At 31.5% G+C, this 27970-nt stretch overlaps 2 protein-coding genes across 4 annotated transcripts; one reads left to right on the forward strand and one right to left on the reverse strand.

Moving 5' to 3' along the window:
• Positions 1 to 815: 815 nt before the first annotated feature.
• Positions 816 to 6935, reverse strand: LOC126739248 (BUD13 homolog). Its single transcript, XM_050444831.1, has 4 exons — positions 6818 to 6935; positions 3137 to 3503; positions 1694 to 3075; positions 816 to 1114 (listed from the first exon to the last, which is right to left on the reverse strand). The coding sequence occupies exons 2-4, from the start codon at positions 3247 to 3249 to the stop codon at positions 942 to 944; spliced, it is 1668 nt and encodes a 555-aa protein (XP_050300788.1). The 5' UTR covers positions 3250 to 3503; positions 6818 to 6935; the 3' UTR covers positions 816 to 941.
• On the forward strand, positions 6422 to 27357 carry LOC126739246 (zinc finger protein ZFP2-like). Of its 3 annotated transcripts, none has more exons than XM_050444826.1 (15): positions 6422 to 6578; positions 6835 to 6921; positions 13440 to 13796; positions 13854 to 14016; positions 14220 to 14473; positions 15160 to 15371; positions 15428 to 15628; positions 19506 to 19635; positions 19689 to 19843; positions 19904 to 19964; positions 20025 to 20195; positions 21636 to 21825; positions 21880 to 21963; positions 22025 to 22128; positions 27049 to 27357. In XM_050444826.1, exons 2-15 carry the CDS (start codon positions 6835 to 6837, stop codon positions 27232 to 27234), a joined length of 2355 nt encoding a protein of 784 aa, XP_050300783.1. In that variant the 5' UTR covers positions 6422 to 6578; the 3' UTR covers positions 27235 to 27357. The 3 variants fall into 3 exon arrangements, with proteins under 3 accessions (XP_050300783.1, XP_050300784.1, XP_050300785.1); XM_050444827.1 differs by lacking the exon at positions 6422 to 6578 and adding an exon at positions 6598 to 6769; XM_050444828.1 differs by lacking the exons at positions 6422 to 6578; positions 6835 to 6921 and having other exon boundaries at positions 13572 to 13707.
• The last annotated feature ends 613 nt before the right edge of the window (positions 27358 to 27970 follow it).

A 27970-nucleotide genomic window follows, 5' to 3' on the forward strand; every position in this document is an offset into this window, starting at 1 on the left:
GTAGTCCTCAAATTTGAGCTGTTTATCAATCATCAATTCTAGAAACCTACATTAAATGAGCATTTGGTTCCACCCGACGGTCAGCAATAGGATCGAAGTCTATATTTTAGCTTTTTGACAACTTGACACACAGTTTGGCAGCGAATCTCAATATTAGGGTCAATTATGGTAGCACCTGCGACTAATGTTAACTTTTCCTGAATATTAAGAGTGGTGCGGTCGTTTATATATATCATTTAAAAAAATTGATCCCAAAACAGAATCCCGCAGTTTACTAAACGGTATTCGGACAATTCAGATCGCACCAGCACTCAAACAGAATCAGGATGGTACCACTCCTCTAAAACCATAGTGGCATTAGAAAAGCTATTTAGCGTATTAAGCAGAATCGTCTGACACAATCGAAAGCCTTTGATAAGTCACAAAACACAACAGCGCCAGCCCCACCACCAGTCAGTTTGCTTAAATATAGTTTATAAAGAGTGTTGTATCTTGCATCATTTGTACTTTTTTCCCTAAAACGAAATAAGAATATTGTTGGATCCCATTACATAACTCGAGTTTTAACCAGTTTCTAAATAATTCTCCATAAAATATTGGCCTAAAATTCGAAGGATCGTTAAGGTCTTATGCAAGGAAATAAAACTCTTTATTTATTGAATGATGGCCAAAATGCATAACATATTTTTACAAATAATCCTAATGCATTTGTATTGAAATCAACCACAATTATAAAACTGTTGAATATTTAGCACTTCTCTCCAATACATGGACTTTTCTCTACAATGCTCAAGTAATTTAAAAATAAAGATCAATTTTTATTTGGTACAATTTATAATAATTCACTTAGATGACAGTAAAAATAATTTAAAAAAAACATACAATGAATATAATTATTTTCACCTATATTTAATTAACAATATCTGTACATCATATTTTAATTACATATCCTCTGTACTCCATTTATATGTTTCCTCAATGCTAGCTTTTTTGGAATTCTGAACTTGGAACCATTGTTTTTCATATCCATTTGATCTGTCCACTCCATCCCATCTATAGCCTGGCCAAATGCCAAACCGGTTTGGTGGTGCATCGCCTTGATATTTTTGCTTCACTGGAAAAATAAAATGAAATCTAAGTGATATTTTGCAGACATGTAAAAAAAGACATGAGACATATTTTGTGTGAGCCTATTGCAATATACAGTCAAACAATCCTTAGTAGTAATTAGTATTTATAGTAATTCATATTCAATCTAATTTATTATTTCCCGAGTACAATGCACATATATGTAATAATAGTTCTTTAACCAATAAAAACTTATGATACGTAATTGAGAAGTAATTGCAGATCTTAAAAGCATTATAAACAATATGTCTCTGATAAAATCCTATTTGGAAAACCTTTAGCAACAAAAGATCTCACCTATGAATATTATATACATGATCAGATTTAATGACTTTAAGGAAACATTTTATTTATGGATAACTGCAGTTTTAAATTCACTAGTATCTATCTCATATTATTAAATGTTAACATAAAGATAGTCCATGCTATAAAGACTGAGATGTCAATCTGGAAGGCATCACAAATAAATATTGTGATGCCTTACAATACACTTACATTTTTACTTATTAATTTAATTTACACTATACTCAAAGATAAAATAATGGAAAATATAAAAAATACTTACTAGGTTTGCCCTCTTCAATGTCTTTTTTCCTCTTCTTCTGTCTGAGATAAGCCAGCATGGGATCTCCTTCTCTTTCTTGATCCTTAAGGTATTTTTCCAGGTCTTCATCGTCAGCATATCTAGCCAAAGGCTTGCTCATTTCATGCAAGTCACTTTGGATTTTTTCATTTACATCTTCCACTTGCTTCAACCCCTTGCCCCATCTTTCATATTTTTCTTTGTTCTCTGCTTCCTTTTTCCTTCTTTTTTCTTCCTCCTCCCAATCAACTTCTTTCTTTTTACCTCTTACTATTGTTGCTGCATTAGCTCCTGATACTTCTGCACTCAGATTCTTAAATAGGGCATCTTCCCTTTGTTTTAGAGCAAGAGTTTCTTGAGCCAAATCTGTGGCATTTTGTAGACCTGCCCTTTTACCATCTAGGGTTTTTTGCATTTTGTGATTTTCCTCTTCTGAGTCTGCTCCCCATCTAGATTTTTTTTTCCTAGGTGGGGAATTATCTTCTCTTATTTTTCTAGAATCAAAATTGTTTTTTCTTGGTGGTGAATGCCTGGATTTTCTTGGGGGAGACATATCCTCTGCGGATTTTTCTTGCCTTCTTCTAGGTGGTGAATTATCATCGCTTGATTTTCTTCTTCTTTTAGGAGAATATGAATCAATTGGTTCTTTTTTAATTTTTGAATTATTTTCTCTTATTCTTCTAGATTCAAAATCATTTTTAGATTTTGTTGGTGGTGAAGGCCGTGATCTTCTTGGAGGAGACATATCCTCTCTTGACTTATCTTGCCTTCTTCTAGGAGGTGAATTATCATCACCTGATTCCTTTCTTCTTCCAGGAGAATATGAATCAATTGGTTCTTTTTTAATTTTTAAATTATCTTCTTTTATTTTTCTAGAGTCAAAATCATTTTTAGATTTCGTTGGTGGTGAATGCCTGGATCTTCTTGGAGGAGACATATCTTCTGCTAACTTATCTTGTCTTCTCCTAGGAGGTGAATTATCATCACTTGATTCCCTTTTTCTCTCAGAAGAATATGAATCAATCGGTTCTTTTTTAATTTTTACATGACTTTTAGGTGAATGATCTTTAGTCTGCATTATTGATGATTTGCTTTTATGACTTTCCTGTTTTAAAACCTTATTAGTTGTATTTGCGGTTATCTTAAAGCTCCCTCCCAAAGTAATATTTTTGTCAACACTAGCTTCCTCAGATGCACCAAGAGGTAGCCACAATTTGCTTTGGGTTTTTTCATCTATTCTTAGGGAAGGGGGTCTCTCGTCTATCACAGACACTATCTGGGGAGCATCTTCATTATCCCCTGCTAGATCCACTTTGATTTCCTCATTTAGGTTTACATCTATATCATCGTCCACAATTTTAAGCCTAAATATCAGAGAAAATTGAATTAAGAGAAGAGCAGAATTAAAGACAATAATATGCTTACCCTTTGCCTTGTCCCGGAGTTTGTTTCGATTTTTTCTTCTTTTTCTTTTCCCCGGATCCCTTGCCGATGCCTAAATATTTTTTTAGGTATTCTTTTTGGTTAATAACGCTCATATTTGAAGAAAATAGATAATTAAGAATGGTTATAATAAAGTAATAAAATGTTTTATTTTTTAAAGAAAAAGCAAACCATAATATAAATAAAGTCAGGTTATGTTTATGACCAAGTGACAGCCATCAATCGATGTGTCAACAACGGTCCTTGATTGGTTGTGTAACCTGGTTGAGGAAATTCCTGGATAATTCTTGCAATGTTGCCACTTCATTTTTTAAGGGAGAAGGAAAGTTCTGGTCGGTTCGTGTTTCATCTTAAAAATGTTGATAAACTTGATTGGTGTTCTAATTTTTTAATTATCTATCAGGCAATTTAGGCACTTTGTTTCTATATCATTATTCCAATTGATTTACATAAAATTGCTTTAATTAATTAAAAGCTAATTGTCATCAAAAAATTAATTAAAGTTTTTTTTCAATCAGGTAATAAAGTACAGAAATACTAAATATTTTTTCATGAGAAATCAGGTTTTATCCGTATCACAATTTGGCTTCCGAAACGATCTAAATACTAATGATGCAATTTTTTCATTTTTAAGACAGCTGTATCTAGGGCCCAATGAAAATAGTGTAACAGCAGCCGTATTTTGTGATTTTACTTTTTAGGCTCTTGATTGTGTTGATACCGGAATTTTGTTGCGCAAGCTGGAGTTTCATGTATTTCGTCGTGTTGCCTTGAGATGCCTTGGATCCTATCTCTTTGATAGATCACAAAATAGTACTTCACAGGTTCAAGCTATCACCTCAAGTATGCCTCAAGGTTCTGTCTTGTGAGCTTGAAGTCCTCCGGAAAATTTATCATATTTGCTGATGATACCACTGTCTTGTGGAACAACAAATCAAAGAAAGATCGGGTCAGATCTGAATATCTGAGGGATCTGGATTGATTCATCATTAAAATTTGCGACGCACCTGGTCGAGACAGCAAAGATTGATTGATCAAGACAGCCGAGTCGGGTGCAAGGATTAAAGGTAAAATGAAAATCCTATCTATAGTCTCCCTCGACTTGTTTATTAAACATCATTCTGTTTTATAATTCCCGACATGTTTCGGACACAGCAGTGTCCATCATCACGGGATACTAGATACTAGGAAATGGACTCGAACAAAGAAACAAAAAGGCAAACGGACACAGAAAAAACTTAAAATCAATACAAGGCACACTTAAAAAAGTTAAAGATTGGTATAAGTTACACCAACCAGGGTCTAAGTCTATGTCAGAAAAAACTCTTTATTTATTTATTAAATCGGTTGACGCACCAGCGAATCGTGAGTAAACATTTCTGAGAATGATCGATATTTTATCAGCCTCAAACTTTTGTATTTCAAATGGCTACCCTAAGTGTGATCTATCATTTTGAAGGGCATACAATCTCCCATCTAACCAAACCGAAGAAAAAATAGAATAAATTCGGTTGACGTATAAGCGAATGGTAAGCAAAAATGTGTGGTAATAAGAGAAATTTTATTTTATCAACTTATACTTTGGTAGGTCAAATGGTGTCACACATTATTTCAAGAGGCAAACAATTTTCCATGTTACTTCGCCAAAAAAATTGATGCAAGTTGAAGCGATCTACCAGTAAAAATGTATGGTAATAAACAGTTCATTAAGTCCAAAAATTTTTTGAAAAATATGCATGTATGATTTGAGAGAAAATAACTAATTAAGTTTATAAAAGTTTGAAATTAAGTTTACTAAGTTTATAAAACTCCACTTGCAAATATTAATAATTTAAAGCTGATAAAGATATTAGCTGACAAATACTTGCCAATGTTTGTGCACTTAATAAAATAAATTCTGTGAACTGATTAATAATTTATGAATTAACTGTTTATTTTTTAAACACCCTTTTACACCATTACTATTTAAAACTTTATAAACTTACATTTCTTATACACCGTTGAGTGGTAGATTGTATTCCCTTTAAAATGAGGTATCACACTTATAGGCTAGCCATTTGACATACCAAAGTATGACGTCGATAAAATATTCATTATTATCAGAGATTTTAGGTCACTATTCGATGGTAAGTAAAACGATTTAATTTTTTTTTTGGCACTGTTTCAACAGACATTTTAATACTGCTTACAATAATGCACGATGGAGGTTCCCATCGAGAAACGAGTAGTACACCCCAGGACATTTTGAAGGTTAAGCGGGAATCTTCCGGAAACAGCGTTCTGCCGAGTATATAAGGAGTCGCATCGCCGATAGTAGTCAGTTCAGTGAAGTAAAGGTCGGAATATTGGCGTGAAATTTAAATAGGTGTAAATAAATAAAAATAAGTAAGTGATTGGTGGTAGACACCTTGTTCTTTTCGTTTCCTAAAAATATGTCTAAACCAGAATCGTTTTGGAGTATATTTTCTACAATCATTTTTGGTTGTTAATAAACGAAGAGAAAAGCAATATATTTCTTTAACATCGCTGCGTCTCTAATTCCAAAATTCTTTCATTTTGTACTTAATAGAAGGTAATAATTATTAAAAGTGCTCCAGAGTGTATTCAATAGGTTGAGATGAAAATCACAAATGTGTATATTATATATTTTTTGTCACTCAACTTTAAAATGCAAAGCAACAACAGAAACAGAAAACTGTAGTAAGGAGCAGAGGCTGGTTTAAGTTAGTTCTTGGATAGCTTGGAAGCCTATCTATTTAAATATCTTGCCTCTAGTAATGTCTAATCCAAGGTATCCTTTTTATGAACTAAAACAACGCAACAAATAGATTTCACTTAAACAAATGTTGTTTCAGCTCTAAAATGTAACATCAGCCAGCACAACACATATACAAATTTAAAAAAAATAAAAATCACTTTTAAAAGGTAGAACTTTTAAACGTTTTGATTAAAAATTTAAGAACGGGAGGTAAATATTAGACAGGCTAATCCAATTCTGACATTAACACTAAATAAGATAAAAATATCGAGAGATGGCAATTGCTTTCGTACTAACGTCCATCGGATATCGGATGCGCGAAGACTAACTAAATTTAAAAATGCAATAAAAATTTCTGATCCATCTGAAAAGGAGCCATCATTTCCTGCATGAAATTTCACCTTTAAAAGTTAAAAAACCAACTCAGCTGTCCTTTATCACTAACTCATGACAACCGAGGTGTTTGTTAACCGGGTTAATGCATGACGTCATATGAGAAACCAACAAGGCGTGCCGACATTTGGCAGGTCAAACGTCAAATAATTGTTCATTTTGGATTTTCCGATTTTGGCTTGGCAGCATTTTATGGAGGACTCCAGGTTGGGAGCCCTGTTTTTAGAGAAAAAAAATTAAATGTTCCCAACAGCCTAGTGACAAATTTAAAAGGTAAATTGTTTATATTTTGTTTTCAGTTTCCACCGTATATTTATTTTATCATTTCTAAATTACAAACCAAATTACTCCTGTGTAAAGTTTACATAATTGTCAAATGAATTCTAATAGTGCTATTAAAATATACAAAGCAATGACACTACCGTTTAACCGATTTTTGTACTATAAAATGCCTCCAAACAATAGTGAGTATTTTGTTAATGTTGTATATTTTTTTAAATTGATATACTTACCAAATTTTATTTTACAGATGTCAGGGGTTGTGGCAGGCAATCTGTGCCTTATATGCAACTCCACTTGCTTATCTGTGCGAAATTCTGTACCAATTTTTAATCAGGTATGTATCCTTTCCCCCTTCTGCTTACATATATCTTAATAAGGTGTAATATATATTATATACTCCACATTAGGCATAAATACAATAAGTGGTAACATTATAATAAATGAAGCTACACTATCGGACAAAAGTAGAGAAACTTTTTAAATTTGCGTTTTATTTGAATACTTCAAAACTAATGCAGTTCTACACATAATGAAAATCAACAATAATTGTTAAGACTTAATTTGTATAAAGTAAAATAAATTGTAGAAGAAAATCCTAAGATTTAATTTAATTAAACAAAATATTTATGAGACAAAAGTAGAGAAACTAAATTTTATTCCAAAAGTACAAGTTATTTCTTATTTCTATCTTAGAAAAATTAATAGTAAGTAGAGTATCCCTTATTGGCAATCACCTCGCGGCATCGATTTGGCATGGATTCCAACAGTTTCATAATGGTTTCCTCTCCAATAGAATTCCAGGAATCTTGTAAAACTTTTATAAGATCATTTTTATTACTGATCTGATGTTGCCTTACACGCCGGTCTAGTTCCTCCCAGAGGTTTTCAATCGGGTTAAGATCGGGACTTTGCGCAGGAAAGTCCATAACCCTAATATTTTCCGATAAAAACCAATCTTTGACAACCTTTGATTTATGTTTGGGGTCGTTATCTTGTAGGAATATCCAAGTCAAAGGTAAATTATCCTCAGCAAAGGGTAGCATTACATTTTGTAGGATGTCTAAATACACAAATTGATCCATGATACCCTCAATGATGTGTAATGGTCCTGTACCGAACCCAGAGAAGCAACCCCATACCATGCAGGAGCCACCACCATGCTTTACCGTAGGCTGTGTATATCTTGGATCGAATCTTTTGCCTTGTGGTCGATGTACCCATGAGATTCCATCGGACCCAAACAAATTGAACTTACTTTCATCAGTAAAAAGAACTTTTTTCCAGTCGTTGGTTGTCCAATGCAAATATTTTTGTGCAAAGTTGAGTCGGGCCTTCTGATTCTTCTTGCTAATAAACGGCTTTTTAGCGGCTCTTCTACTAAATAATCCTCCTTCCCTCAGTCGTCTTTGTATGGTCTTAGAACTAACATTAACACCAGGTAATTCACTTAAAATTTTATTTGCTGATTTGTGAGGATCAGACTGGGCAATTCTTTTTATCATCATTTCCATGTGTTTGGTTGTTTTTCTTGGGCGGCCACTTTTTTTAATGCTTTTTGTTGAATTTCGTGTTTTAAAATTAGAAATTGTCTTGCTAACAACGGACTTATGCAAATTAAGCGTTTTACTAATGTCCACTTGTCGTATACCACTCTTGTGTGCATCAACTATTTTTCTACGAAGGTCTTCAGACAAATATCTTCCGCGAGGCATGTTGATTAAAAAAACTATGCAAAACTATCAACAGAACTCACCTAAAGCGAACTAAATACTAAATTTGGACGATTGATATTTAGGTTTCTCTACTTATGTCCATCCGAAAATATTTGAATTCTTTTATTGTAAATAAACAACTGATAAGAGGCATGTAAAATGCGGTAAAAAAACGCAGTTGTTGAGAACTACAATATTTGTAGTAAATATTTAATTTAAATACATGGTTTCCGTAAATCAAAGAATTTTTAGAAGTTTCTCTACTTTTGTCCGATAGTGTATATATATTTCAGTGGTTTTCATGACCTACCAATGTTTGCTGGATTCTTAGGCAATCATTTCTCTATTTTATGTTTATGTTTCTACTGCTGCGAGGTCATCTTAAGGACACTAAAATATTAAAGATATTTAAAGTATGAAAAATGCAATTTATCAAATATTCTTATATGCTTAGAAATATACATATTAGAGTAATGAAACAATTTAAAATACTTATCATATGTAAAAACAAAATTAATGACTTACTTTAAATTAATAGTTAAAATTTTATAGTTACTTAATTTAATGCTCTTTCAAATTAAATAAGGAAAGTTCTTACATATAAATTAGTTATCTGTTTTAATAATTGACGTAAAAAACATAAACAAATATAGATATATTTATGGAGAATTTAGTTTTATATACAAATTTTTTCACAACTAAATTTCTACAATGTGAGTATTTATGGAGATACCATAATCTCCGCAATTATCTGTAATCAATCAAGACAGGATTTGCTTTATTATACTTTTATAGTATCTATATTTGTAAATTTGTATATTTATATAAAGTGTAAAGAATAAGAGCAATGTTAAAACTGTTATAGGACTGTATTACAAAAGTTTTATTGTCTTGCAAACATTTTAGTATCTTTAAAGTTAAAGGAGTGTTTAAATCAGTCAAAATTTTCTGCAGGTGCTTTTTTTTATTTGTATTACAAATAAAAATTCTCTGGTGTTCTGGAATTCTTGTTCTTAGGAATTTAGATGTTTATACAATATATACACCATCACACATAATTTTGTTGCAAACAATGCTGCTTAAGCATATACAGCTAGGTTCACATCTTTTCCTCAGATTGCCATTATAATTTCATAAAATTATGGAAGTTTCCTAAAAAAGAAAACTATTTCTCTATGACTATTTGTAAAAATCAAATAATTTAAGTAAAATTTTCTGAATAATTAATGCTTGAATAAACATTGTTCTCCAGTTTTTATAGATAGTTTAGTGAGTAGATGTACAGTATCGGACAAAATTAGAGAGACTTCTCTATTTGCCAACTCCAATTTTTTGTACTTGAAATAATATTAATATTTGTTAAGCAGTGTATACCGGAGTTGACAAGAATTCTATTATCAACAATTCATTTTTGTAGCTCATGTTTACATTTATTTAAAGAATGTTTTTAACATTGATAAAAAATTACTGCGACAGAATTAAAGAGACTCATTTTGTATTTAGTTTCGCTGAATTCGCGATTAGTTTCATTTCTGTTTATTAGTTTGAGAATATCATTAGCAATGCCTTGTGGTAAACATTATTCCATAGACCTAAAAGAAAAAATTATAGAAGCCTATAACTCAGGTCGCTCACAAAAATTAATAAAAGAGCAATTCAACGTCAGTAAACAAATGGTTTCCAGAACAATAAAAAATTATCACCTCCGTGGAAGAGTGACAAACCTTAAAAGAGGTGGCCGCAAGAGAAAAACCTCAGTACTGCTGGACAGGAGAATTAAACGACTTAGTCAGAATAATCCGCGTCTATCTTCAACACAGATTTTGGCTGAATTGGAGGCGCCTGGGGTTTCATCCAGGACTGTGCAGCGGCGATTAGTGGAGGCGGGGCTTCCTGGAAGGAGACCAGCAAAAAAACCCCATCTATCAAAAAAAAATGTAGCTGCTAGAATGTTATTTGCAACACGTCACCGTTACTGGACAGCTAAGGACTGAAATAAGGTTTTGTTTAGTGATGAGTCTAAATATAATATTTTTGGAAGTGATGGAGCGCAGTTCGTACATCGCCCAGCAAACAAAAGGCTTGATCCAAAATATGTTTCTGGTACTGTGAAGCACGGAGGTGGCAATTTAATGGTTTGGGGTTGTTTTTCGGGTTATGGAATGGGTCCTATCCACAAAATTGAGGGCACTATGGATAGATTTATGTATCGGACTATACTGGAAGATGTAATGTTGCCTTACGCCGAATGGGAAATGGCGCTAAGATTCACGTTCCAACACGATAACGACCCCAAACATACGGCCAAACTTGTGAAGGAATGGTTTTTGGCTAACAAAATTCAAGTTTTAAAATGGCCACCGCAATCGCCGGACTTGAACCCAATTGAAAATCTTTGGGAGATTATAGAGAAAAAGATTCGCACTAAAAACATCGGGAATCGTGCTCAATTATTTGAAGAAATCGAGAATGCCTGGAAATCAATGAAGTAATTTCGAATCTCATTGGATCGATGCCGAATAGATGTGAAAAAGTTATCCAGAATAAAGGGTACTGGACAAAGTATTAGGTTAGTTTCATTAGTATAGGGTACAAATGTACTTTAAGGATAAGTCTCTCTAATTTTGTCGCACAGAATTTTTTGCATTTTTTTTATTTTTCCTAATAAATCTTGAGAAATGTTTTTTTTTTAATTTATTTTAGTGCCTTTTTAAACTACTTCAAAACATAACATCCTTCAGCACAAAAAGAGGAATTTAATCATTTTTATCTTACATAAAAGACGTAAGTAGTCGAGTCTCTCTAAGTTTGTCCGATACTGTATGTATATCAATAAATTGCTTAATACAAGTTAAGATGTCTTACATACCAACATGTTAAAAGAATTTGATAGTGAGAATCATAAAATTGTGATAGTATACTGTATAGTTCCTCCAACAATATTCTACTTATGTAATTTCTTATCTGCTTCAATTTTCGAAAATAATTCTACAAACTACTACAAACCTAAAGACTGGTCAAACAGTAACATTCTTAATCTGTCAAGTAACAAACAGATAAATTTACAACATTAATTCATTATAATAAAGAAATTCATCCAACAAACTCCTTGGGATTTTCATTCACAAGAATTGAAGAGAATCTCATTTGCTCTCCTATGATGAGTGATAATTACTATTTATATTGAATGAGGACTTACTGTTAACAAACTACACTAATTGTAATATATATAAGCATGGTAGAATGTTGTATTTCTCAAAAAAATTCCTATTGGAGTGGTACATTCTCTAAACATTTCATAATTAGATTTTGCATTGCAAAAGCCTTACGAAAGTAGGATGACAATACCCAAAAAATTAAAACACATTACAGGCTGATTGCACTAAGCCAAAATATAAAATATTTATTGGTATGTCCTTCCACAGTATTAGTCAAACATTTAATTAAAAAATACAGATCTTAAGATCAAGCACAAGGCATTTATGTGCTTTTCCCAGATAAACTTAGAATCACCACATAATGCAGGAAACTTAAAATCTATTTTATTGTTTCATTAATATAGCCATAACCAATATGACCATCTTCAAGGCTAAATCTGGAACTATAGGATTACTTAATAAGCCCCTTTGGCCAATGTAAATAATAAAGACAATAAAAAACCAGGCCCCAACCATAATATAAATTAATATACTTGGCATACTTGTCCAAAATATGACTTTACATCATTCATCACAACAGTTTGCTTCCTATTACCCAGATACAAGGGGCAAATAACTTTTAAGCAAATTTTGTTTCTGAGGAAGCAGAAAAAATAACAATATAAACCATGTTCACAATGTTTTAGAAGTTCAGATTTAAATAAATAGCCTAGTTTCAGGGGAAATATTCTTTCTATATTTTTGAAAATTGTATATATCAGGTTTATTATTCTCCCCAGTGGTTAGATATGCATAAGACATTTCAAACAATACAATAATTACCTTTGTTTAAGAGTCATCTGTCTTGGATATATGTTTGAAGGAATTTAAAGTTTTTATTAATTTTTCCTTCTGGGTATGATCCTATTGAAAGTTGAATCTTGCCTTCAAAGTTTCTAGAGATTTCTCTAACTAGAAAACATGTTTAACAGTATATTGTCAGATCAAAAATGGAATATGGTTTATTATTATGAGGTCCAAAGCAACTTACATAATCTTGATTCTATTGAAAAAAATTTATTATAAAAGAGAATGAAATTAATATAATATATTAATTTTCCATAATATATTATTTTCATATCATAACCGACTGGAAGATTTTAATATGTTAACTTGGGTCAATTGACTGATTGTTGATGTTCAAGGTACCAAGTATTAGATTGAGAAAAAAATTATGACTCTCCTTCAGAATTACGTTAAATTTAAGTGATTCCAATAATATTATAAAACAAACTACTTTTAAAGATAAACAATATCATCATAGAAAATTCACAGAAACTTATACATTATAGGACTTATATATATTAGGTCATAGAATACTAAATATGCTTTATGCAACTTTTAGTTGACTCATATAAGAGTTTTATATTATAGGACATAATATAACACTATTTTTCATATATCGTGTTAGAGCTGTTGTTCATTTATTAGATTTTAATATTAACGTATAATATAATACGAATTTTATAGTTATGATAGAAAACATCCAGCCAAAAGATATTAGATAACTTATATACATACATTCTACAAAATTAATTTATGATTTCCGAATCCACTCAAGCAGCAAAAATTCGAAATGATTAAAATAATTAACAATTTAATCGGAAAATGGAACAAATTGAATAATTTCCCAAAAATAAAATGTTAGTCTATTATCAGACCATTGGCATTTTATCAGTTTTCCATTCCATCTTTTATCTATAGCCATGCGTTAAACAGTTTTTTTAATTACATAGTATAAGGTTGAGAAAGAAAATTTTGATTAATATAAAAAGGTCTAACGATCACCTTCAACAAAACTATAAAAGTTCAAATCAGTTACAATATTTACATGGTGCAAACCTGAAGAATATACTCTGTATAAAACTGGTGACTCAAAAGAGACCTATTATGGTATATAGGTCTTAGATAATATATATTAAGAAACATTTATTATATTGCAGAACTTAGGATCAGACCTTGATCTCACAAAACCTCTAGAAGAAATTCTCAATAAAAACGTTACACCTGAAACTGTTCATTCCACAGTGCTCTGTAAAAAATGTTACAAACTAATTGACGAATACGACCAGCTACGAAAGCGCTCCTTAGAAATATCAAAAAGTCTTTCAGACAATTACAACGTCACACTCGAAAAAAGAGAGAATCAGGAGGTACCGCCGTTAGCCGTTAAAGAGATCGTTTTACCATCGGTGGGATGTCGTCAGGGAGGTAAAGTTCTACAAGCAACCTTATTAAAAAAGAATGAACTGCCTAAGAAAATTTTGGATATACCATCTAGTGATGATGAGTCAACTCATGTAGGTTTTTAAAACTTCAAATGTATTATAAGCAAAGATTTTTGTAATATGTTGTAGGTTATGGATAAACCTTTGCAGACCCTCGAAGATATTGAGATGGACCTTGTTAAAATTCAAGAAGAGGAGCAATCATCTGAGATGGATATGGTATCTGAAACTGTTTATTCTTATGCAGAGCAGTCAGACTCTGAGGAAGCAGAAACCACTGAGACTATAGCAGGTATTTATATCTTTTTTGCAGTTTTAATTGTTTTTATTCTCAGCAAGTTAATTTGATTAATGGCTATTATCCAGACTTTTATAGAGTTTTTTATTCTTTACATTTTCTTTTTACTTTTTTTTCTCTATTTTACTTTTAAAATAAAAGACCCCTGTAGGTGCAGATATGAAAAATAATCCTGTACATGAAAAATGCACTTTTAGAGGGTCAACTTGACATAGAAAACATCAAAATAGAACAGAAAGAGCATATCGAGCTTATCAATCCAGCAGCTTTAATGAAGGATAGAAAACCCAATTTACTTAAACGAAAACAGCTTCCTGTACCGTATTCTGACAATATTATTATTCAGCCTCCTGTCAATAAGTTTAAAAAGCTTGTTAATGAGATCGTTACACCTTTAGTATCCAGGGAGGAAGATATTTACACTTGTTTGATGTGCACTGGAGATACGGTGGTAAGTTCTTGTAATTGCTACTCTCTTTTATCAACTGCCATATCTAAGATAGTACAAATTTACTCCGATCAATCGAATGTGCAGGCTTTCTTAAACTCGATATTTTAATATTTAAATCAAAATTCCAATGTTTCGACGCTGTTTGATGTCATTATCAAGGGATAAAATAGAAAGGTAAATGATTATCGTTTTTAATCTTTATGCTTTAATGTATATCTCCTTATGTCTTAACAATTGTTTATTATCTTATTTTTAAGGTTCTATATTTTCCTTACCGTATGTACATTATTCAATTTATATCATTCTTTTGGATAAATATATACCTTGTCGCGAATATAATGCTTATTATTGAGATGTCGGTATCTCATTCGGCTGGCTATATGTCAGTTAAAATCTGAGTAGTTCGAAAGTACGCGAGAAAAACCGAAATTTCGTATAATAGATTTTTATTTATTTCCTGCTACATCTCAAAATAGATTCTTTTGCTACTTTTGGCTACTACATGGTGGTGTTTTTAAATTTTTGACGTTTCGCCCTTTTGCAACCATCAACTCAACTTATTATTAATTTTTATGTAAAAAAATTCCGAATCTTACCGACATCGTAACTCTTATCGTTTCTGTGATCCTAGTGGTAAGCTTCGAATTTTCACACTGTTTATGAACACTCTAATAACATATTTTCAGTATGCTGGTCAAGCTAAACCAATAATTACCCATTTAAAAGAGGCACATGATAAACGCTTATATATTTGTGACGTGTGCGGCATGGATTTCCCTAAACGTAATTTACTTTCCGCTCACGTTGATGAACATGTGGCATTGGAAGAAGGAGATTTCCAATGTGAAGTATGCAACAGAATCTTCACTAGTCTCAGACTCTTTAGGATACATAAAAGGTTTTGCTCAGCATACTTATTTCTTTTTTAATTCATTTATAAATTTATGGTTTTAGAATGCATTTGCCACAGGTTAAGTCTTGGATGTGTCTAAAATGCAATAAGAGGTACAGCAGTAAGAATTTGTTGGAGGAGCACATGAATACCCATTTGGGGGTGAGACCGTACGTGTGTGGCGTTTGCGGGAAAGATTTTGCTAGCAAGTATACTTTTAAAGCGCACGAGAGGATACACGAGAGTCGGCCTAGGCCTTTCAAGTACGTTTTATTAATGTTCATTGTTTGTATATAACATAAAGAACAGAACGCTGTAATAATATGACTTAATTACTCCGCAGATGGGGATTTTAACTTATATTTTCTATAAAATATTAAAATAGATAAACTACAGGAAAGAAGCCTGATGCAGATTTATGATTTTGGTCAAACATTCAAAAATACTAATTTCTTTTATTTTTACATCTTAAACTAGAATTACAAATTATTTAAGATAGGTGATACATACAAAAATACGGAATAATAATAAGAATAAATCGCCTTTTATTAAGATAAGTACAAAAAAATAATTTTACAAAAAAGGGCTAAGTTAAGTATAGAACGCCAGTTAACTAGTCTTTCACTTAACCCTAGGTCTATAAAAACAAAAATTAGTAACTTAAAAATTAACTCATACAGGGTTGGGTACGTCGAAAATTTGTCATATTCGACGCGATTTTCGACGCGTCGAAAATATATTTGGATATTTTAATTGGAATTTGGAACTAAATACTATACTATACAACCAGGCCTGACTAAAACCACAGAATAAGTTAGTTATAGTACAGTAAATAACTCTACCTCAATATGTATTAATATTAATATATTGTTTAAAAAAATACAACTAAAAAAAAGTTAACTTGACAGGATTTCAAACTTAAAATACATTCACAAATGATTGTAAAAACGGCATTTAAAATATAAAATTCATATTCGTCACTTTTATTTTCATCCCTTATTTTTAGATGGTAATAAATATAAGTCAGTTTTTTTGAATTTTCTGAGCTGAGTCTGTTTCTCAGCCTTGAATGAATGAAAGACCAGTTTGAGAGAAGTCTCTCGAGCTGTGCTGAAGAGGCTGGTATTGTATTCAACTTCATGGCTAACTTAGCCAGTTCCGGGTAATGTCTTTCTGCCAATCCCCAGAAAGTCTGCACATTTGCGATTTCTTTGGAAAAAAGATTTTCGAAGAAATTTTTATAATTTCTATAAAAATGGAAATCATTTAATGCAGTGGCACCTAAATTGTCTATGAGAAAGTTTTCCTCAGCTGCATCCGCATATTGAAGTCTGTGTGCTTTGTAATTTATTTAGGAGCTTGCATACAGGATCAAATAGCTTAACGCTATCCTCTACTTGCTTCTTTAAATTTTCATCAAAACGAGTTTAGTTATATTAGGTTTGATTTTTGTATTATCTTCTGCAATCACATTTCTCATAGCCTTTAAGTTATCTAAAAAATTAACAAAAGAGTTTCTAAATGAACACCAGCGTATTTCCCCAGCTAATATTATTGTTTTTCCATTATGTTTTACAACACTTTTTTCTAAATCAGGCGATGAGAATTCTCTTAATACAGATTGTAATCTTCCTGCAATAGCATCTGCTACCAATTCTTTTGCCAAAAGATTTGCAGTATGGCTATTGCAATTTGAGTACCAAAAATTGATTTAAGAACCCATCTTTCTCATGTTACTAGCATTATCTGAGCAGATTGCATAAATATTAGTATTATATATTTCTTTCGCTAAAGTGACGCACTGCTCGACAATTTCCTGTAGTTTATCCCCAGTTTCCTTTTCGCCTGTAAGATCATAAGATTCTAGGAAAGCTATATCACCTCCTACATTGTGAATAAGGTAAATTACATTCTTTGTATTATTAGAAGAATTTTTCCAACCGTCAATCAACATAACGAATTCCGGTACGCTAATTTGTCGTCTATCTCTACACGTACACACGACACTAAGCTAATATTACAGATAAAACAAAATAAATCAGCTTTTTCTAAAAAGAAGCTGTTTGATAAAACTATTAGAAGCCAAATTAGTCAAATAAACCGACTGGAAATTACCGCGCGTCTGCCGTAAGCCGGTTTAAGTTGAGAGGATTCCTCTGAATTCGTGATCTGTTGCCTATGTTCTAATAGAGAACGTAAACGATTTCAAGGGCATTACGAGCGATCGAGAGGCCGGCAAATATAAGCGCCGGCAACCGGACGACGCGGTCCGCGGTCCTTAATATGCGAACAATACTCGACGTTTTCGACGTGATTTTCGACACCAACGTCCGCGTCAATACCCATCCCTGCTCATAAACAAATGACTACTGATAATAAATAATTGTTCTTACATTTACCAGGATTAAAAAATATACACAAAATCAATTACAATAAACATAAACAAAATAATAGTACCTAATTATTAAATAAAAGTATTGGCAAATATGTAAAGTATCAAAAATGACAATAAAACGTTAAATTAGAAGACCGTATAAAAGATTTGATCTTGGAAATTTGTTATATTTGTTATATTATATATATATTTGTTACGATTTCTCAGAAAATACTGTTTCTGTTGCAGATTGCTTATATTTCTGAGGTGAAGCTTGCGCTGAACCGGCCTAAATGAAAAAGATACGTCAGCATTTTTCGACAGATAATTCTAGGTTCGAAGTTCAGAAAAAAAATTGTTCCCAAGTTCTTCCATATTTAACTAATGTAGTTGAGACATTTATGGAATAATCTGTGTGACTTGAGCACCATAATTAAACAAGGAAAGAATCAGAGAGTCGTGAACCATTATTTTTGTCACATGCTATATCAACTGCATGAGATGCATAAAGTAGTAGTGGTAGTAAAGTGGGAAAGATAGGCCTCACTAATGATGGAGTCAATGTGAAGCTTACTAGAAAATCCTTCTTTTCCTACACATACATCTACTAGTTCCAAACATCATTAAGTGACATGTATTGGCATCTGGGGTCAAATTGTGTGGGTGGAAATTTTATTAAATTTTTCCTAAACTATATTCAAAATTAATTCAATTATTTGCCGCTGTTAACCGCTTATTGGGCGCAAGTAGTTTTACATATGTGTACAAGGTGATATTTTTAATGGTGTATATAGAATAAGTAAAGAGACCAAGAACCTTGAGGCACTTCAGAAATAACTAGTGTAAAAGGAGATAAGTCATTCTTAAATTTCACCCTAAAATGATACTAAATATATGACGGTAACAGTTTGACAGCTTTATTTGATAAACCATAATATTTTAATTTTGCTAATAATACATGGTGTCAAATGCCTTGGTAAATCTAGCAAGTCGAGGGCCGTAACACTCCTTCTATTAATATTGGTAATTATATCATCGACGAGTTTTGTTATTACTGTTGTGGTACTTTGGTTAATTTTTTGAGTTAGCATATGCAAAGAGTTGTTTATATAATATTTTCTCAAATAATTTGGAGATTGCAGGAAGAATGCCTATAGGTCTTAGGTCAGGGAGCACGTCAGGATTAATGTTTTTTGGTAGTGCGGCAAAACTGCTAATTTTTCAATGACTTGGCAAATTATAATATTCTGTACAAGAATTTGTAATATGTAAAACATATTTGTCTATAAATAGGCTCCTGTACTGCAGTAGGAGATCATCGTCGTTTTAAACTATTTAATCAGGGTAGAGATTTCTTCTATATCGAACATTTAAAGGCTAAAAGAGGCGCAATTACTGTAGTGATTGTTGCTGAAAAACCTGGACCAAATCTGGTGGTCTAAAAAATGCTGCAATGCCTTACCTAAACATTGATTTTTTCTTTAATATAGCTTTACTTAGTATATTTAAAACAGAAGTCCTTAAATTAATATAATAGTAATTGTTCGTCCTGCAAAGTTTGCTTGATTCATATTTGAACAAAACGCCTTTCGTTTTTGTCATTTAGACCCAACTGCAATAATTTCTCCTCTAAAATTGCCCTTGGTCGTAAAAATATGGATGCACTTAAAGTATGGATTTCGCAAGAAATTTGTCAGAATTTAATATTAAATTAAAATTACGTCAATTTCCCTTATAAAATAGACATTTCTTAATTTACTTTTAAGATGCAACGAATGCGGAAAAGCCTTTATGAGCCAACAAAACTTGACGCAGCACGAAAAAACCCATTCGGGAGTCAAAGAATATCAGTGTCACCTTTGTAATAAGCAATTTGGATCTTCTCATAACCTCGAGGTGACTTAAATAGTGTTGTGGTTGACATTCACTTTAACGTATTGTTTTTTAAGGTTCATTCGGTTGTTCATACAGGATATAGACCTTTTGTTTGTGGACTATGCGGCAAATCTTTCGCTAGGAAAGCGGAGATTCGAGACCACGAGAGAATTCACACTGGAGAGAGGCCGTTCCAATGCGAGTTCTGCGGAGCTACCTTTAGTCAAAGGTAAGTGCGAATTTATTAATTTTTTTCAACTGAAATATTGGTTCAACTGCTTAATCTTAGGTCAAACTTACAAACACATAAAAGGACTACTCATTATGATGATAAACGTTACAAATGTGAGGTATGTTTTACGAAAAATAATTATTATTGGTTTGCTTTTTTAAAGTTTATTTCGTTATAGCAATGCAACAAATGCTTTAAACGCCGCAGATTATTAGATTATCATATAAAGGCGGCTCATACAGGGGAGCGACCTTATAAATGCGATACCTGCGAAGCAACGTTCGTTTATCCCGAGCATTTTAAAAAGCATAGGCGGATTCATACCGGGGAGAAGCCCTACGTTTGTGAGGTAAGAATCATAGATGGTTTTCTCAGTCGTTAATCCTTTTATTTCAAGTTTCAATTAATTTTTAAACTAAATAACATGAGTATTTTCTATCCAGATAGAATGGATATATTCTAGCGATGGACTTAGGTTTTCTTCCCATTTTTTTAGATAAATTCCTAGATGTAGGTTTTTTTGATTTGAGACATATATTGTTGAGTTTTATTTTTCAATGTCAGCATTGCATTATATTACTTCATTAATTTATAGTTTAAATTGCTATCAAGGCAACGAAATTTTTAGTTTATTAGAACCAACAAACAAGAAATTTAAAAAATTACAAAAGATTTAAAAAGTAACTGTGTTCCAGGATATCATAGCATTAATAAAGAAGGTATTCTGTCAGCATTTGATATAACTGGACCCAAAATAGTAGAATTAATAAATAAAATGTTGACCAAAGGAATACATCTAAAATAACTGAAAATAGCTAAGATTTCAGTCTATAAAAAAGCAATTACCGTCCAATCTCTTTACTGAGTACTTTCGGCAAAATACTAGAAAAACTCATATAGATTGGGATTGTAAACTTCATACGCAGTTCCTTTTTGATAAAAGTCAATATCACCGTCTATAGATTACAACAAGTCAGACCACATCCTATACCGCCCGTGTTAAAGCAAAATTGACCTTGAATCCCGCTGTTTGCTGCGTACGAGCGTTTACCAGGGTTTATCGTAAATATCGATGAAAGCAAATTCTGAGGCGCGCTGATTATTTTTATACGAGGAGTATTCATAAGAAGTATTTTAAGTCATAAAATAAGAACATTTTTTATCGGACTGGAATAGAATGTGTTTATATGACAGTGTTTCTCAATTATTAACGTTTTTACACATTTTTTATATTAGCTTCACTTCTTTGCCTTTATGTAGCAATGTTAAAGTCATTAAATAATAGGAAAAAATTTATTAAAGAAGCGAATGATTATATCTTTGAACATCAAACTTTATTTCCAATCTAAGCTTACAGGAAAAATAGAATATATCTGTTATCATAATGTGTACCTATTAAAGTATGTGTGGGTTAGTTTAGTTGACTATTAGCAAAAATAAATAAAATAAAAAAATGATGTTAGTACCTATCCTAAGTTTATATATACTGTGTTAATATAATATTAGTAATTTATTATATATTATAGGGTAAATCTTTATGTAGATATATATTAAAATTCTGATCATAGAATAGCTACATTATTATGTAATTATAATTATTAGACACACACAGGTTCTTTACCTAGGTGCTTTGTAAAAAAAAAACTGTGTCTTTGTTTATGGATTGTGTTAAGTCTTTTCAAATTGATTTAAAAAAAATAATAATAAATTAAAACTTAATACATATATGTTATATTTATGACAGAATTGCATTGTGAGATACATCGCTAATATCCAAAGTTTGTTTTAGGTGTGCGGAAAAAGCTTTAGTTCAAGGGACAACCGAAATGCCCATCGTTTCGTTCATTCCGATAAAAAGCCTTACGAATGTCTCGTTTGCGGTGCCGGTTTTATGAGAAAACCCGTATTGTATCAGCATATGCAAACTCAAAATCATATGCACGATACCATTGTTGTTAATCAACCTAGACTGACCATAGGTAAAGGAATATGAAATTTAAACGCATTTTTAGTAAATCGTATGATTATTTTAGACGAGAAAGTCACCATGGATTCTGAGAGGCATATAGTGATGATCGATGAAGAGGGTGCGGAGTCAAAAATCTTAATAGAAGGAGGTACGGATTTTAAATTACATACTTTGAAATTTTAAAGTTTACATAAACAGTTGCTTTTTAGAAGGAAATGATGATCATATTATTATAAACGGGCGAAAAATAAGTTTTGCTCAAGACAGCTCAGGTACGGAAGAGACTGAGGAAGTTGTCGATGAATTAGGACAAGTAAGTTTTATGATTTAATAACTCTGAAGATATTTTTGCAACAATCTAACATTTTAGTATTCCTTTTATACAACGGATTATTTTTCTATAGCAGATATTGCAAATTTGTTATATTTAGTGATTTTTTTAAATTTATAATTATTGTGCGAATACATAATGTCCAGTCTGTACATTTTAAACTATGATCAGGGTATAAGAGACGAGTGTTGTGTATCTAGTGTTACATATAGGTTTTTTTCACAGAAGGTCAAAAATAACGGCTCATAACGGATATATGACACCCAAAAAGGGTATTCAGTGATCTTATCTTTTTTTATGTTGAATGTGGAAATTTTCTTTTAGGTTTAAGAGAATCTAGTGTTAAACCAGTTTTCAAAAAAGCGATAAATCTTTCAGCAATCATTCTTCTCAAAACTTTTTGAAAAAGAAATGAATAATAGACTGGCTAGCTAAGTTTAACAGTACAATATTCTACATATTTTTCAACATAGTTTCCTTAAGGCAAGGTCCATGTACATTGCTATACAGGATTTAATAGTTGAATAGAAGTCCATATTTTGTAGGAGAATGCGTATATAAAGATTACAAATAGGGGAAGTCTTTATCTCCAAGAAAAATGCATGTAGGACACTTAGGTAAATGTATTATGCATTTCGGCTGTGTAAACATCCATCATCAGATACTAAAATAAAATAAAATACAGGTAATTCAGGACAATTTTAAAAAAGAGCTTATTCGCTATAACAATATAGATTTAGAACTTACCAGAACATTACAAAAAACATATACGTTCACCAAATAAACCAAAAAATTACCCGTTATCGGGAAAAAACAACAATAAATAAAAGAATTAAAATTAAAAACATAGTACAATAAGGACATCTACGATTTAAAATATAAAATTTATACTAAGGACGATACAGATTTCTACATATTAAAAGAAGGTACTATAAGGAACTATTGTATATTAGCGTTGCGTTAAAGAAAATTTTTAAATTTTGACTAATACAAATATTATAAGATAAGATAAAAGAGTTAGAAACAATAAAGGTAAAAGTTATTTTCTAGGGCTAATTGAATCAAAAAAGCGTAAACTGTCAAACTTGGTTTGCTCATTAATGCTAAACTTTTATTCTTTCCATATATCTGCCTTTAATATTAAAATATTTATTATCAGATTTAACATTAGGTAACCATATTGTAACATTAGTTACAATTGGATCTTGTTATAACGTAAATTATGAATTAACTAACTGTTTAGAATAAGAAAGATTAAGATTACATAATATGATAGAGATTTCCAAATTCCTCACAAGGAGCTTTTTTAACTCCTATTTTATGTAAATGACTTGGAAAGCATATTGCAATTAACTTTCTTGAAAAATTAGATGTCATTCAATTTTTTTCTAAGGGTACACACATGTTGAGATGAATAAAATTAAGAAGTACTATTTTTGCTTGGGTTTTGGTAAGTAAGGCTTCGCTTAATATAGGGATTTTGTTTTATTAATTTCTAACTATCCTTTAGTATTATTTTAATAGTAAAATTATGATGTAAATAATGTTGTACACTTCTTCATTTCCAAGTGTACCACAATGAGCCAAATTTATTATTCTGTGATTAATTCTTTGGATAACTGCGCAAAAAACGTTTCTCAGTGAACCACATTCGTGGGTTTAAAATCATCACTTTTAAAACTATGCAATTTATGCTATGCAACATTTGCTAGAAAATACAATTTCCAGAATATGCACGCAGTAATTTAGAAATAAAATAACAATTTAGAAAAAAAAGATTCAATTTCTGTTTCTAAAAAGTAAATTTTTAACTTTTTTAACTTTTTAAAGACAAAACTTAAGTTATTAGATACCTTAAACGATTATCTTTAAAAAAGATACTTCACACATATATTTCTAAAGCTTAAAGTTATTTTGAGGTCGTCTGCAAACTCCTACACACACACACACTAAAATGCAAATCTAAAGTGCAAACTTGCGAAATACGATAAATACAGTTTAAGTATCTAAAAAGCTCACTGAAAATCCTTTTTTACGTTTTTTTTTATTAATGACTTCTAACATTAACATTATTTTCTATACTGACTCTTTAGTGAGTACTAAATACAAAGCTCTTTATATTATTCTTCATACGTGTTTCCCTAACAATGTTAGCATCTTCGGAGCAGATTAAAACTCGTTAGCGAAACACGTGTCAAGAACAAAATAAAGAGTTTTCGTTAGTGGTAAAACTATTTTGTGATATAACTGTTACACCAAATATTCCAATAATAGGACTACCAAGTTAATTTGCTTTAGTGAAATTTCTGAATCTGCTAGATAATTATATAGCATTATTATTGTTCTGTAGATCAGTATCCGATTGCCATTATTCATCAATTTTGATCTCTTTATGTGATTACTGTGCTTACTGTTTGAGCTGTATTCAACTAACAATGTCTTGTCTACAAAATAAATAGTATTAGCGGACTTATCGATAACGTTGTTCCTGGAAGCTCGGTAATGACCAAAACTTTAACTTTATCTATTTTTTCATGTTTTATCAGCAACGTCTGAAAAAAAGTTCGTCGGTGTTAAAAATCTCATAACGCTTGGGAAGATCTGACTTTATGATCGTAAACCAGCTTGGTAATCGTTGACGATATTCGTATCAACAGTTTTTCCCTCAGTAACAGAACTTCTGCAGCATGTGATGTTTTTTCCCTTGATTTGACTTGCCTTTTCCTCAGTGGCGAAGCGTACGAGTAGACAAGGTAGACACTGTCTACCCAAAATTATCCAGTTATTTGTTATTAATTTATCACGTAATTATTTCATGTAATTGTTGAATTAAAATTTTAAAAAAATTAACACAGAACGTAGCTTCTCCTTACTATTATTAAATAGTATCTAAACATGATTAATCCGAAGGCGCGCCCCGCCTGACGCACCAATTAAAATAAAAATGCAGGGTTGACACCCAATTAATGTATACGAGCCCCAAGTAGACACATTGATATTTGTCTTCCGAAATTTGGAACATCTAATCGAACCAAATAGACATCAAACAGGTGACAGAGGTCCGGCCGCATCAGTATTCAGCCTATTACGTCTGCAAAATTCACTCGCGGGAAAGACATTCGAGCTTTTTTCTATCGAAGTCGACCAGCTATTTTATTATGCTGTTGAGGGTTATTGTTTTTGGACACACTTGATCTGGTCGGCCGTAATACATCTTCAGTTTTGTTTTGATGAATCTGCATTTGGCATTTGGTGCGGGCGCGTGCTAGAGTAATTTAATAATTAGTATTTTTATTTTTGGGTGTATAGAAAAGGTTTTTTTAGTGGATATTTTAGTGGTTATTTATTATTTCGATATTGGCAATTCTATTTTAGTTGTGTTCTTATTTTTTAAATATTTTTTTAATTAATTTTAATAAATAATGGATATTATGGATTTATAAGTTATGGTTATACCTATGTTGTGTTTTTTTGTAAGTTGTATTTATTTTTATCAATCTATCTTTTTATGCTAGTAGTAATTATTTTTTTTTTATATCACTACATAATTTTTCTCTTTGAGTTATGTAAAATACGCTTTTAAATGTGGTTTATTACCTGTCAGAGTTGTTCTTAGCCAATGGGTCTCTACAATGCAAATTCACTCAACAGTCATCCTTCTCATATTGTTAGACATAAACTCAAACATCACATAAAAATAATTTAAAAAAAAATTACTGTTCTGTCAACTTTTGGCAATAATAAAATATACTCACCGGGGAACTTCCGTTCCCTTGCATCATTTCAGTCAACATCAATTTACACAATGTCACATTTCAATATATACATATGTCATCATGTTATCTTCCTTTATTTGAAGACTAGCTAGTGTTACCTAGAATAGTAAGGGCTTCCCCAGACGCTCCACTGCCGCTAAACAGTAAGCATCTCAACGAATTAGACAAAGGATATATTTCTACTATAACCTTCTGTTTATTCGTGTTAATCGAGCTCCCAGTCTTACCAGACAGCACTCGAGGAATTGCGCATTCGTTCTTAATTGAACAGAGGCTTTCACACCTACTTGTGCGGGCATCTTCAAGATGCGCAAAATAAAAACAGATCTGTACAAGATCTACTCAAGATCAACTATTTCTCACATATTCACCACTATTAAATTTAGCAGCCTGATTTAACCAGTAAACACAACTCTTTTTTCAACACACCAACTTACACACATTTCTCTCAAACGTTGCTTTCTGACTGTCTCGCCAATTAATATTTTTAGGTGTCCTCTTAACTCAATGAATATTAGAGATCTTTAGCAATAAACGTTATTTTAAATAAATCAAGTTATTAAGTGATTATGGAATTAATTAAATTGAGATAGAATTATTATAGATCATTAAAAGAGTTTTGTTTTAAATGAGAATACATATATTAAAATATAAAATAAAAAAATATATAATATAATAAAATGATAAAAATAAAATATATTTTACAGTTAATATTTCATGCGCCTTCATTCTCTATTTCATTAAATTGAATAATATCGAATAAACATTTCTTTCTAATTAACATTTGTTATTGTTTGTCTACCCGAAAAGTTCACGCTTCGCCACTGCTTTTCCTACAGAATCAAGCCACACTTAATAGTACACGTTTTGTCGGTTTTGGATAAACCATTGTAAAAACCCTTTATAAGTTTTTTAAACTTTTTATACTTACTATTATATTTATTATATAAAGATAAATACTCTTCTCTCCCCTTACAAATTAGTCATGCAACTAGTGATTTTGAAATTTCACTGTGTTTAACACAATTTCGATAAATACATTTTTAGATATCCATTTTTCTTATAAACAACATTTATTTTTCCTTTTAAATCGTATATTTGTAGTTTCAAAGTTATTTTGTTTAAGGCTGTTACAAATGAAAACGAGGATTTCGAAGAAGTTTTTACCTCAGAAACGATAGCGGCTAGTGAAACTCAAATTATCGAGACAGAAGACGGTCCTGTACAGCTGGTGAAAGTCAAGATCCCCAATGAAAATGGCGAAGAAGAAGAAGCCTGGATAAAAATTGGTCCGGAGGAAAGTTTAGAGTAGAACAGTTATTTAATTAATCTAAGAATACGTCAATTTTATAAGAATAATCATGCTTCTTGTCTGGACAAGGTATTTTATTTATATTATATACGATAGAAATAAAATTTAGAATTTTTTCATCAACCATCCATATCTTACTTATTGATTCAATATTATTTTAAATAAATAAAGCATCTTAAAAATTTTCCTTATTAATTATTTCATAAATGGTGTTCCACAGTGGTTGATGTTTCGGAGCTGTTTGATCTAAAATTTGGAACCATGGAATGGTTCTAGAAATGTTTTTATTTCTGCTTAAAGTAGGCGTGCACTCTATTGATTATACCTGTAACTAAGCTCATGAACATATGCTTCAAAAGTAATACTTTTCCTGATGTCTTAAAAAAGGCCACTCGTTTTTAAAAAAGGACATCTTAACGAAACTGAAAACTTCAGGCCAATTTTACTGCTGCCCATTATACCTATAATCTTTAAAAATGGGACCTTACATATTGTTGAGGGTTTTAAACTTTATGGTCTATTTCAATTCAGGTACTCGTACTAATTCGCGCAAGCAGAAACACTACAATGGGCATGCAAGCTCTAGTCTCTCAAATTTTAGACACGTTTCACAATAAACCATCTCTATATTGCGACCTGAGTAGAGCCTTTGATTGTGTTAGTCATGACATCCTATAAAAGAGAAACTCTGTGTCTAGAAGTTCAATGAGATTAAAGTTGAATTAATAAAATCCCA

Source organism: Anthonomus grandis, chromosome 8 (assembly GCF_022605725.1).
Source record: "Anthonomus grandis grandis chromosome 8, icAntGran1.3, whole genome shotgun sequence".
In the NCBI taxonomy this organism is placed as follows: Eukaryota; Metazoa; Arthropoda; class Insecta; order Coleoptera; family Curculionidae; genus Anthonomus; species Anthonomus grandis.